The 12,174-nt window shown below is 49.8% G+C and overlaps 1 protein-coding gene across 5 annotated transcripts in view; it reads right to left on the bottom strand.

The window, feature by feature from the left end:
- The window catches only part of NISCH (nischarin), a 44,257-nt gene extending 33,498 nt beyond the window's left edge, over positions 1-10,759 (bottom strand). For all 5 annotated transcript variants that reach the window (XM_029244118.1, XM_029244119.1, XM_029244116.1 and 2 more), the window contains exons 1-3: positions 10,531-10,759; positions 8,257-8,340; positions 7,387-7,569 (exon numbers count right to left, since the gene is read on the bottom strand). In XM_029244118.1, coding sequence (XP_029099951.1) covers positions 7,387-7,569; positions 8,257-8,340; positions 10,531-10,626 — 363 coding nt within the window. In that variant the 5' untranslated portion in view covers positions 10,627-10,759. The remainder of the gene's footprint in view (positions 1-7,386; positions 7,570-8,256; positions 8,341-10,530) is intronic.
- Between the last annotated feature and the right edge of the window lie 1,415 nt (positions 10,760-12,174).

The following is a 12,174-nucleotide window of genomic DNA, read 5'->3' as shown; positions in this document are numbered from 1 at the left end:
GAATAGACTAACACTGCAACTCCAAGGCCACTCAGGCACTGGCTGAGAACACCAGGCCCGGGAGGCTGCAAAGCTTGGCCATGTCAAGAGCTGGCTGGGAAGCCAGCAGCTCCCCAGACTGGCCCTGGGGGATTCCTAGGAGACGCATGGTAGAGAGACAGTCCTGTTTCTTCTCGAAAAGAGGCTCCCATCACCCTGCTGGGAAAAAGGGCCTCCCAGAGCTAACCCTGCCTGAGAGGGACCATTTCTACTGACATTCATGTCCCACACGTATCTTAGGAAAGAGCAAGCGCCCGCTCTCTTCCTATGCCCATCCCTTCAAGCCCTGCAACAGCACCACTCAGCCCAGGGTCATGAGAAAGAGGCATGAAAGGATTTCCTTTTAGAGTGATGGGATAAAGGAGGCACGACAAGGACAAGCCTTCAGTCATAGTAAACAGCTAACATGCTGGGGTCCTAATTCACACCAGGCGATGGCCTGAGCACTCCCCACCCAGAGGTTTGCTCAGTCCTCCCAATGCCCTAGGCCAGGAGGCCCTTATTTTGAATCCTGTTTCACAGGTAAGCAAAATGAGATGGACAGGTGCTGTAGTTCTCCATTTTACATGGCTAGAAACTAGCAAAGCTCCACTCCCAAGCACTTGGTCTTGAATCCTCTCTGTTCACAACCAATTGCCTCAGCATTTCAGTGGTGTAGCCGTGGGGCCCGCAGCCCCACATCCTGCAGGTAAGAACTGTAACTAATTGACAGATGGCAGCAAAACGGACTTTCATAAACAGGTCCAGATGGAGGCTGCACAATCGCCTTTGTAACTCACAGGAACACCTCTGCCACCAGGACAAGCAATTCACATGTTTACCGGACTCAAAAGGTACCAGGTTGCAGGAGACACGATGTCCTTTTCCTGTTTTTCTCTTGGTTGCTCGTCTCTTTCTCACCTTTTATACATAGAGGATACTTTACATGTTGTTTACGTGCTACAAATATCTTCTTCCTGTCTGTGTATGCCTTTTACCTACACTCACCCTGTTTCTCCTGACAGAGAGAGGTTTGTCAAGCTCATGTTTTTAAACCTGTGATTCTTTTCCTTTGTCATTTCTGGAACCTCTTCCCCCACCTCAAGATTATAAAATATTCCCCTAATTTCTCCTTTTAGTATTTTAAGGTATTTGTTAAAAATAAAACGTGTTTATTTCATCTGCTTGAAATTCAATTTATATATAATATAAGAATAACTTCCCCTTATTCCCACACATGAACAAAAAGCAAAAGGGAGAAAAATGAGCAAACACAGCTCCAGCGTTAAGGAGCTCAGAGTCTGGCAAGCCACAGGATCAAATGTAAAATGGCCACCAGAGGGGCAGAGCAGGCTCTGAGCAGGAGAGGCTCCAGCCAGTGAGAGGAGAAGGCATCAGTTCACTCCGAAGTTCAACTTCACTCTCTCGCAACAACTCAGTTACCTTTTCCTTGGCTGCTGTGAAGAACCGAAGATCAGTAAGACCTAGGAACGACCTAAAGGCTCATTTCTCTACCTCCACCTTTGAGAACCAAGCCCTGTCTTCAGATCAGCACCTCCCCATCCTGCCTGTAGTCAGAACGCCTGGACAGCCTTAAAAGATACAGATTCCTGGGCTTCCCTGGTGGCGCAGTGGTTGAGAGTCGGCCTGCCAATGCAGGGGACATGGGTTCGTGCCCTGGCCCCGGAAGATCCCACATGCCGCGGAGCGGCTAGGCCCATGAGCCATGGCCGCTGAGCCTGCGCGTCCGGAGCCTGTGCTCTGCAACGGGAGAGGCCACAACAGTGAGAGGCCCACGTATCGCAAAAATAAAAAAGATACAGATTCCTGAGCGGCTCCCAGAGGCCTGATCCGCACCCACCTCCAATTCCCAAGAGCAGCTGCCCAGCCTCTCCAGCCCCTTACTGACACTGGGCTCCTAGAAGGTCTCTCGTGGGGAAAAGGGTTCCCTGTCCACCCTTAGTGCCCAACAACCCTCACCCTCAAAGTTACACTTCTCCAGGCAGCTGCCGTCAACACCAGCCCTGCTGGGATTTCCAGAAGACACAGAAAGCCCAGAGACAGTGAGAGCCAAGGGCTCATGCTAAGCAAAGAGCATGTTTCCACTTCTGAACAATCTAAAAAGCAGACTATGTAACAATTTCTTTCCCTGCTCTTGGGCCAGAGGAACTGTGCCCTGTGGCAACGCTATCTACTTAGTTTCCCAGGCTGATCTTCTTCACCTTGGGAGACCCTTAATCAAAAAGGAACAAAGAAATGCCTCAGCCCACAAATCTAGAGCACAGGTCTCTTCAGAGAAGCATGTTCTCTGCCTCCTCAGGGTGCTCTGGCTGAACTGTGGCCTTGTGTGCAAAGGTGAGCAGCCCCTTGCCAGGAGGAAATGGGGTGGGGGGGGACAGTGGGCCCCAGTCTAAGCTCCTGTAGATTCTGCTCAGAGGTCACCTGTGGGAACAGGTAACCCCACCCATCCTGCTGAAGGGACTTGAAGTGCTTCAGTGTCCCACAAATGTCTGAACTGAAATGCATTTAAAAAAAAAAAAAAGGACATTCTTTATACTTCAATTTTTTTTCAATTAAAAAAAATTAGCTATGTTTAAAAACTATAATAACCACCTCCAAACGTGTTACAGACCAATCAATCAGCCACCTGCCAGGTCACATGCTGGTTTGCAACATTGGGCAACAGTGTGAGCTGCACACAAACGCACCATGGACTATTAGGCTGCTGCTCGGCGACTACCGCTCTGACTGAGCATGTCTGTGCATGCAGAACCCCACGACACTGCCCACCGAAGCGCAGACCCTACTCAATGAATAACCCCAGTCCAGCCTGACACTCCTACCTGACACAGACTGAAGCACAGAGTGTGTGTCAGTGGGACATTAACAGGGGACTCAATTACACATCACTGTGTGGTTTACACACACACACTAAGGGCTGGGAGTCCTTTTATAATTTATTTCACGCCTGTGAGGCACGCTAGCAAAAGTCAGGTATATTAGGTGCGTAAAAATTCCTGATGGATAGATTCAAGCCTAAGCTTTGGCTGAGGAGAGTTCCAAGACTGTAACTAAGTTGCAAAGATGTGTTATCACTTACAGCCTCTGTATTTTGCAAGTAAAACAAATCACCAAAGGCTGCCTTTAGGTTGGTAACAGTTTTATCCTATCTCCTGATTTCAAATTTCAAAAAGTGGCTTTGTTCTAGCCAACTGGTTTTAGTTTTATGTATTTATTTTTTTGCAGTACGCAGGCCTCTCACTGTTGTGGCCTCTCCCATTGCGGAGCGCAGGCTCCGGACGCGCAGGCTCAGCGGCCATGGCCCACGGGTGCAGCCGTTCCGCGGCATGTGGGATCTTCCCGGACCCGGGCACGAACCCGTGTCCCCTGCATCGGCAGGCAGATTCTCAACCACCGCGCCACCAGGGAAGCCCTAGCCAACGGGTTTTAAAGTAAGAAAATGATATAAATACCACCGTTGACAAGAAGTGAGTGCCTTTCCTAACTAGGAGAACTTGCACTGGCTGGGACCCGGTGAGCCCCTGCCACGGGCCCATCGCTCTTCTCGGTCATTCACCTTCACCTCATGTTCTCCTGCAATCCTCAAGAGCCCGGGATCATCACTCTCCAGCTCACAAGAGCAACTGGGACACAGGGGTTAAAATGACTGCCTTGGAATAAACCGTCAGGAAGCAGCAGGGCTGGGAGACAAACTCAACTCTGCCTGCCTGTCAGACATCCTGCCCCAAAGAGGTGTGTGCTGAAATTCTCCATGGGATTCCACTTTACTGAATTTGAAGCCCTCTGCTCTAGGGGCTCTGGGATGAGGTCTGTCCCTGAGGGTGCAGGAACACTAGGGCAGAGTTATATGGAGGGAGAGAGCCCAACAGTAGGCCAGGGATGAGGTGTGCCCTTTCACTGCAACACAGGGCTGCACTGGCCTCTGGACACCCCATCTCAGTTGGCTGGGGAGAGAAGCGGTGCTTTCCTTCCTTGACATTAAAATTCACACTACCAACCTCACACCACACCCCAACCTCACAGTATGTACAAAAATTCACTCAAAATGGTTAAAAGACCTAAATACAAGAGCTAAAACTATAAAACTCTTAGAAGAAAAACACAGTTGTAACTCTTTGTGATCTTGGATTAGGCAATGGTTTCTTAGATATGATACCAAAACCACAAGTGACCAGAGGAGAAAAATGGATAAACTTCATCAAAATTTAAAACTTTTGTGTTTCAAAGAATACTATCAGGAAAATGAAGACAAACCACACAATGAGAGGAAATATTTGCATATCATATTTCTGATAAGGGTCTAATATCCATCCAGAATATGTACAGAACTCCTACAACTCAACAACAAAAATAACCTAATTTTTTGAAGTGCAAAGAATTTAAATACATTTCTCCAAAGGAGATATGCAAATAACCAATAAGCATATGAAAAGAAGCTCAATATTATTAGTTATTAGCCAAATGCAAATCAAAACCACCATGAGATACCACTTTAAACCCATGAGGATGGCTACCAAAAAAGTGGACAATAACAAGTGTTGGCAGGGGTGTGGGGACATAAGAACCTACACATTACTGGTGGAAATGTAAAATGGTGCGGCCACTATGGAAGAAAATTTGGCAGTTCCTCAAACAGTTACCATATAATCCAACAATTCTACTCCTAGTATATACCTGAGAAAAATAAAAATATAGGTCTATACAAAAGCATATATGAATGCTCATAGCAGCCTTATTCACAAAAGCTAAAAAGTGGAAACAAGCTAAATGTCCATTAACTGATAAATGGACAAACTGTGGTGTCTCCAAGCAATAGAATATTACTCAGCCATAAAAGGACTGATGTACTGATTTATGCTACAATATGAATGGACCTTGAGAACACTATGCTAAGTGAAAGAAGCCAGTCACAAAGTCACATATTGTATGATTCCATTTATATGAAACGTCCAGAATATGCAAATCCATACATTATGAAAGTTCGTTAGTGATTGCTGATGGGTACATGGTTTCTTTTTGGGGTGATGAATGTTCTGCGATTAGATAGTAGTGATAGATGCACAACTCTGTTAATATACTAAGAGCCAGGGACTTGAACACTTTAAAAGAGTGAATTTTATGGTATGTGAATTATATCTCAAATTTTTAAATTCCACACCTCAGCCAAACAGGGTTCCCTGGGTCCACCCTGTCCACTGTCAGCCCCACAAGAGGTGGAGCACGTTGGGAACAATTTCAGAGAGGACATTGATGGGGCAAAGGTTATCAGAAACACTCCCTAAGGGCTTCCAGCCTATAAAAAAGGCTGACAAATCTTTTGGACCCTGTTTATTCAAAGTCATTTGAAGATCTAATCTAGTGATTCTCAATCAGGTGCAATTTGCCCCTCAGGCAGTATTTGGCAACCAGTGGAGACATTTTTGGTTGTTACAACTTGGTGGGTGGGGGGAGGGGACGCTACTGGCATCTAGTGGGCAGAGACCAGAGATGCTGCTCAACAATGCACAGAGGAGCTGCCACAACAATCGTCCAGCCCAAAATGTCAACAGTGCCACAGCTGAGAAACCTTGATTCAGTTTAATGATGGACCAATCACTTTTTAAAACCTTGGATTTATATAACCAAGTGGCCCTTTTGATAACTGTTACTTCAAATACGTTCGAACTGCTCCAAGCAGTAGAGCATGCCTCAAACCAGAACCACAGATGTGGGGCAAGGTCCCAGGCCTATCTCAGGCAAACCTATCTCAAAAGAGCAGTCCAGGCCTTTCCATGCTCAGAGGTATCCAGGAGACCTCCTCAAAGGCCCAGGTCTTAAGCAATGAATTATATTTTCAAAGTGCTGCTTATCAAGTTTTAAACCTAAATAGCCAAACAAAGCTTTCTTAAATTACAGCATTTCTTAAAATACTAACCAGTTAAGTTTATCTGAAAGACTCGCATAAGGAATGGACATTTCTTTTCACATAAGGAAAGAAAATGCAAAAAAATAAATAAATAAAAATAAAGGCTATAACAGGAAACTACTGCTAACCACATACATTACTGGTATATGCCAAACAAAATCCAAAGATATATATACATATATATCTCCCATCTATAAATGCCACCCTTTTTTCCACATGGCCTCTCCAAGCCAAGAGGCCCATTGCTAGTGCTATCACCAAATTCCCAGGCTCTAACACTTCAAGAAAGGTTCAGCTGTCTTACTCTGAAAATAGCTCAAGACAGTTATTGTTTAAATAAGTTTGGGCCTTTAAGACCACAACCCACAGGTCCCTTCCTAAAAGGCAAGCCTGAAAAGGAAAAGGGAGTTTATTCCCCCTATCTTCATCACACAAAGAGAAAACAATTAAATGTAAATTATCCAAAAATCTATCACCCAAAGACTCCTAGTATTTTGATGTATAACCTTCTAGAATTTTCCTAGACAAATATATTCATACAAGCTTTTTTTTTTTAATGAAAATGGGACCATACCCTAATACCGTTTTCTGGCCTCTTTTCATACAGTAATATATTTGTTTTCCTACAAATCCACAGCTACACCGTCATTTTTCTAGCAGCATAATATCCAATTACATGGTTGCACCCTTTAATTTTTTTTTTTTTAATGTAGCCTTCTGTTGGGCTTTTGACTGTCTTCAATATTTCGTTATAATCCTGGAATGACTATCTTTGTACCCATATCCTTTTCTCAATCGCCCAGTATTTTCCCTTAGAATAAATTCTCAGAAATGAAATTGCTAGCTTTTTAACATTTTGGTTTCATACTGCACCAAACTTCCCTCCTTGAATTTTGACAACTCATCCTGTCACCAGCAGCCCATGACAGTTGTTCCTCCATCCAGAAGGGGGTACAGAGCTGCTCTGAGACATACAGTCCCACTGGAGGAAGCCACCTACTCTCACTCGGCATCCTGGACTCTGACGATGCCCTAAGATGGCAATATTCTGCCAACACAGACTGATCCCTTAATTAGTTTTGAGCTGGGAACCAACAACTCAACAACAGTCAATGCCAAGTGTCAGCTGTTTCTAATCTAACCCCATCCATTTGGACGGAAGGTAGCTCAAAAACCCAAAGGCCATTTATGCTAAACAGAACGCCTTGTGGTGGAGAAAAACCGCTCCGTGGCCACAGCCAATAGTCTAATTTAAGGCAAATCCGTTGATGCACATGCTTCTGTCCGTACCCCAACCCCACCAGGACGCTCCTCCATCTTCTAACCTCAGGCTCCAGCTCCAGCCCACCTCTCCTCAAAGCTGAGGTCTACAAGGGTTTGCTGCCTGGAGTTTTGGTGGCTGTGGGCTTGTAGGCAAAGGAGAAAACCCAAGAGGAACTTACGTAGAAGTGAAAATGCAAGAAGTGGGCCAGCACTCTGGGGGCCACGTCAGGGAAGGTGGCCAGGAGTGTCTGGAGGTAGACCTCCAGATCCTTCTCCCTCTTTTCCACCAAGCTCCTGGAGTTCTTCCCAATTATCTTTTTGGGCGGAAGCAAACTTTTATCGATCTTCCTCTCTGCGACGAGCTGTAAGCAAACATAATGTCAACCACAGACCAAGAGGTTCTGTAACTGTGCAAGGGCAAGGCAACCAGCCTGAGGGCAGGTGCTTATTATGACTTCCACAGCCCCTCCTGGCAGTAGTACCAGAATTAATGATCAAACTGCTGCACCTGGGATTTGGCCTCAAGTTTAATTAGCACTAGAAATACCAATACAATTTCAGATGAGGAGTTCCATCCGGAGGCTTTGGAGACATTTAGGAAAATAATACCTCAAGGTCCCTAAAACCACCATCTTCTCCAAACCAGAACAAAATACTTGTGCTGCAAATGACCCAGAGAAAGGCAGCTCTCTCCAAACGCAAAGGAAGATATGGAATCACAGTCAGATATTAAAGCATAGGTTCTGGAATAGGTATAGTCAGATGGAACAAGTTCAAGCCTGTTCCCTCCCCGGGAAACTGTCCCGGCATCTCACATCCAAGCTACAACTGACAATCTTAAAACTAAAGTTCAAATATGCTCCTTGCACACAATCTTATGCAAGGGTTGAACTCCCAGAATCCACCAGTTTTTTTGCCAGTTACATTAGCAAACCAGTTTATTGATGTAACTGGCACAGAGCCTGTTTTGCCCTAAAACAGGCACAATGGGAGCTTGGCCTAAAAGCTCCCAAGCCCTGAGACACAGGACCCCAGCTCTCAAGGGTTACCTTTTCATGTAGGTCATGGAAATCGCTGTAGCGGTGCTTGACTGTCCACTCATGGCCGCCATCAGTGACCTGGATGATGTAAACCTAAAAGGAAAAACCGATAGCCCTTGCCCAGCCGTCAGTAAGGAAAGTGCCACCCTACCCTTAACGATAGCTGTAGCACACCCAGACCCCCCCCAACCCCCAAGCCAAAGTTAAGCTGCTCTTCCCCACCAGCTTCTGCACCTGACCCTTATGAGCAGCAAGGCCCCCTCTCCTCCACGGCCCTAGCACTGGATCTGGCAGGCACATGGGATAAGTCTGAGCTCTATCCAACAGTGAGAAACAGAAAAGGTGGCTATCATATCAAGCCATCTCTTTAGTTTTTTAACTCCAGCCTCATGTAAGTCAAAGCCCAATCCAACCTGAGCTGCAGGAAAGGAAGGCCATTCCTTCTAAGAGAGGCAAAACAGGGTCAGGTTTGGCAGGACCAGCTTTTCTGCTGTAATTCTTTCCCAGGTGCCCTGACTGTATCCTAGAATCAAGTCCTTTTCCAACGATTTCAGCTGCTTCAGAGCTGTGATTTCTGCTGCTGAGCCAGGAGTCAAGGCACTAAGAAGCTGATGGGGGGGGCGGGGCAGGGGGAAGCAGCGATGGACAATTAAGCCCTATCAGAAGGGAACAGGCCGTAGAGTCAAGGAAGACCTGTGTTCAAAATCTGGTTCTGCCATTTCCTGGCTATGGGTTATTTATGTCACTTATATAAGTGACTGGGAGCCTTAAGTTGTCTGAGCCTCAGTTCCTCCAGCTTAAAATCTGCTAGGTTTAAGAATCAAAGGTAATGCACGCAAAATGCTTTGTAAAGGGCCTGACATATAGCAAGCGTTCAACCAAAGGTAGGTGTGTTAATAATACTCAAACCAGCATACCCGGACAAGAGGACACGAAAAGGTACCGTCCAGTCCACCTGGATCACCACCTCCCCCCACACCCATTCACAGGAGGGACTCAGCCCTGTGCAATGAGAAGGCTTTTTGGAGCAACCCTCCAGCTACATGCAGTGCACGCGTGACGGCCAACCAGCCAACAGCTCAGAGACCTCAACCCTCACCTGGATGAGGCCCCCTGGTCCTAAGGTCCCGCCCCTCTCTGAAGGACGCAGGGAAGGGGGAGGAGAAAATAATCAACTCTGCTGAAGCCTCCCTGGAGGAGCAGCCATTTCTCCAGGGCCGGCCTGTTGCTCCAGGGTCCGCCCCCAGCCCCTCTCCACAGCCGGGCAGCTTCCCTCCCCCTCTTCCCGCCCAGGAAAGGAGAAAGAGCCAGAAAAATGACCCTCAGGAGGAGGGTTAGGATGAGGGCCAAGGAGGTGGGGTGAAGGCAAGGCCAAAGCCCCCCCCCCCCACCCTCCGAGAACAAAGGACAGGAGGCTGGGAGGTGCTCAGGATGCCCGCACCTTGGGGCCAGTCCCTGCTAGGCAGCCTCCGAGGCCCACAGGCCTGGTGCCCAACCCCATCCAGACCCCGGAGGGCCTCCAACTCCTTCACAGTCCGCAACTGCCCCCATTTTCTGTCCTCCATCTCCCCCACAGCCCTGAAGCGTGCGTGGGCGGTACGCTGCCCCAACTCTCCCGCACACTCTAAAGCCACGAAGAGCCCTAAGGTTTCTGGGTCTCGGCCTCTCAGCCCTGAGCCACCCCCTCAGTTCCCGGTGTCTGTGCCCCACCCCTCCCCCATTCTTGTCTCTGCCTCAGCGCGAAGGCCCCAGATCCCTCCTTTACTTTTTGAGCAAATCTCAACTGCAACCCCTAGGCTCCCCCAAATAAGGCCCCGCCCCCTCTACTTCTTCACAGCCTGCAGCGCCCTGACCCTTTCCCCTGATTCCATCCATCAAATCCCCCACTCCTTAATCCCCCTTCTCCGGGACACCCTGTCACGTCCTCCCAGGCCGGCGCCCCTCCAGGCCTAGGGGATCTAGAGGGGCCTCCGCCTCAACCTGACTCCCCTCTTCCGCAGACCCCCTTTATCCCCTGATTCTCCTCAACCCTAGCCTCCTTTTCTAAACGCGTACCCTTCCCAAGCCCCCTCCCTGGGCCCCACCCAAAGACCCTCTTTCCGGAGCTGCGCGGCCCAGGCCCCTTCCCCAGATTCCGCCATCCCAGGCCCCCTCCTCAAAATCGCAGCCCGCCTACCCCCAGCTCCCCAGTTGCGGGGCTCAGACGCCCTCCCCAACACCCCCGACTCAGGCTCCGGGTTCCAGCCGCCACCCCCAGTTCGGGCGCCCAAGCCCCCAGCACACCGTATACGTGTCCACGAGCTCAGAGCCCACGACGCGCGCCTCCTTGGCCGGCTCGGCCTCCCGCTCGGGACCAAAGCTGCGCGCCGCCGCCGCCATGTTCCGGGCTCAGTCGCCGCCGCCGCCCGGTGCAGACTGGCAGCAGCAGGGGGCGGGGTCAGCGTCCCACCGCCCCCAGGCCCCCGCCGCCCCCCGCCCCCGGCGAGCGCCGTACAGCCATCTTGGCCCCGCCGCCTTCTAGCGCCCCCGCCCCACTCCCCCCTTCGCGCGTAATTGACAGCAGCCGCCAGCGGCGCGCGTGCGCAGGACGCCGGGGACTGTCCTCTTGCGTAACCGGTACCTGCGTGGCGCCGCCTGCCGTGCTCTTTGCAGCGTGGGAGAAGCTGAAGGCCTATGCGGGGACTGCTCTGGGCACTGCCGCTAGGTGCCCTGGAAGGGAGGTGCGATGGCCCCGCACCTTCCAGGCTACCCGAAGCAAGTCACTGCCACGCCTGGCCTCAGTTTCCCTCTCCAGATAAGAAACAGTAACCACATCTCACCTGGCTCTTGGGCTTATTCCCTGGAGGGCACGAGAGGGTTGAGAGAGAAGGAAGATCTGATCTGTGCCTGGAGCCCGAGCGGGACAGAATAACTCTGGGCTATTTCTTAACCTCTCCGAGACTCGGAGATCTCTGTCACATGGGTTTCTAGATAATTGAGTGGGTTAATCCATGCAATGCATGTCAGGCAGGGCAGGGAACTGGTGTAGGCTCTGTGTGAAGGAGGTGAAGGGTTAGGTGGAAGGAGGGGATATGTGCTGGCCATCTGGCACAAGACCCCCAGATGGAGTCCTACCAGAGCTCAGAATGAGGGGGCAACAGCCTGGTCCTGGACCCAGGAACTACAGTACTGGAAAGGGGAAGCACAGAGAAGCAGCCCTAACTCAGGGGAAGACCCACGTCTAGAAAAGAGAGGTGGTAACGGAACTGGAGGGGGAGAGTCTTACACAGATGGGGCATCTGTTGGTGTATCAATATTTGTTGAATGACTGATTGAGTGCAGTCAAGCCTAGAGCTAGTACTTTTCTCCCTGGGGAGATGAGAGGTCTTGGGCATGGCTCCTCTGGCACCCTTGGCAGAAGGGCTCCAGACCACACTCTCCTGAGGTAGGTCAGTGCCTTCCTTCTCCACCAGTTCCACAGCACCATACTCTGAGCTTGGCATTCGAGGCTTCTCTTGGCCCGATCCTACACTCCCAGCCTCTTCTTGTATACTGCTGCCCCTACTCCAGAGAGGTTTAACTTAAGGCAGGAGCTACCAAGTCAGACAGACCTTGAGCAAGTCGCCACCCCCCCAGGAGCCTCACCCGCCCCCCTGGTTGGACAGGAGTTGAGCTAATGTGTATAGGGGCCTGGCCTGAGGCCCACGACACTGGAGCTCCTGTCCTGTCCTGGGCTCACGTTTTCACTCATTAAAACCTTTCCAGAGAGTCCCCTGGGGGAATGGGGGACAGAGGAAAAGAGACCTGGTCCTTGTAGCCCTTCATCGGCTCCTTGCCCTGGGCAGAGGACACAGGACTCAGGCCAGTGTGAGATCACCAGAGCCGGGGGGAGGGAGTGGAGGATACTGCAGGCAGGGGTGGGCTGGGCGGGGAATGAGATGCGGCAGG

Source organism: Monodon monoceros, unplaced genomic scaffold (assembly GCF_005190385.1).
Source record: "Monodon monoceros isolate NGI ecotype Baffin Bay Population unplaced genomic scaffold, NGI_Narwhal_1 Super_Scaffold_3, whole genome shotgun sequence".
Lineage (NCBI taxonomy): Eukaryota > Metazoa > Chordata > Mammalia > Artiodactyla > Monodontidae > Monodon > Monodon monoceros.
The sequence above is the reverse complement of the archived record's forward strand: the minus strand, read 5'-3'. Positions and strand labels throughout refer to the sequence as shown.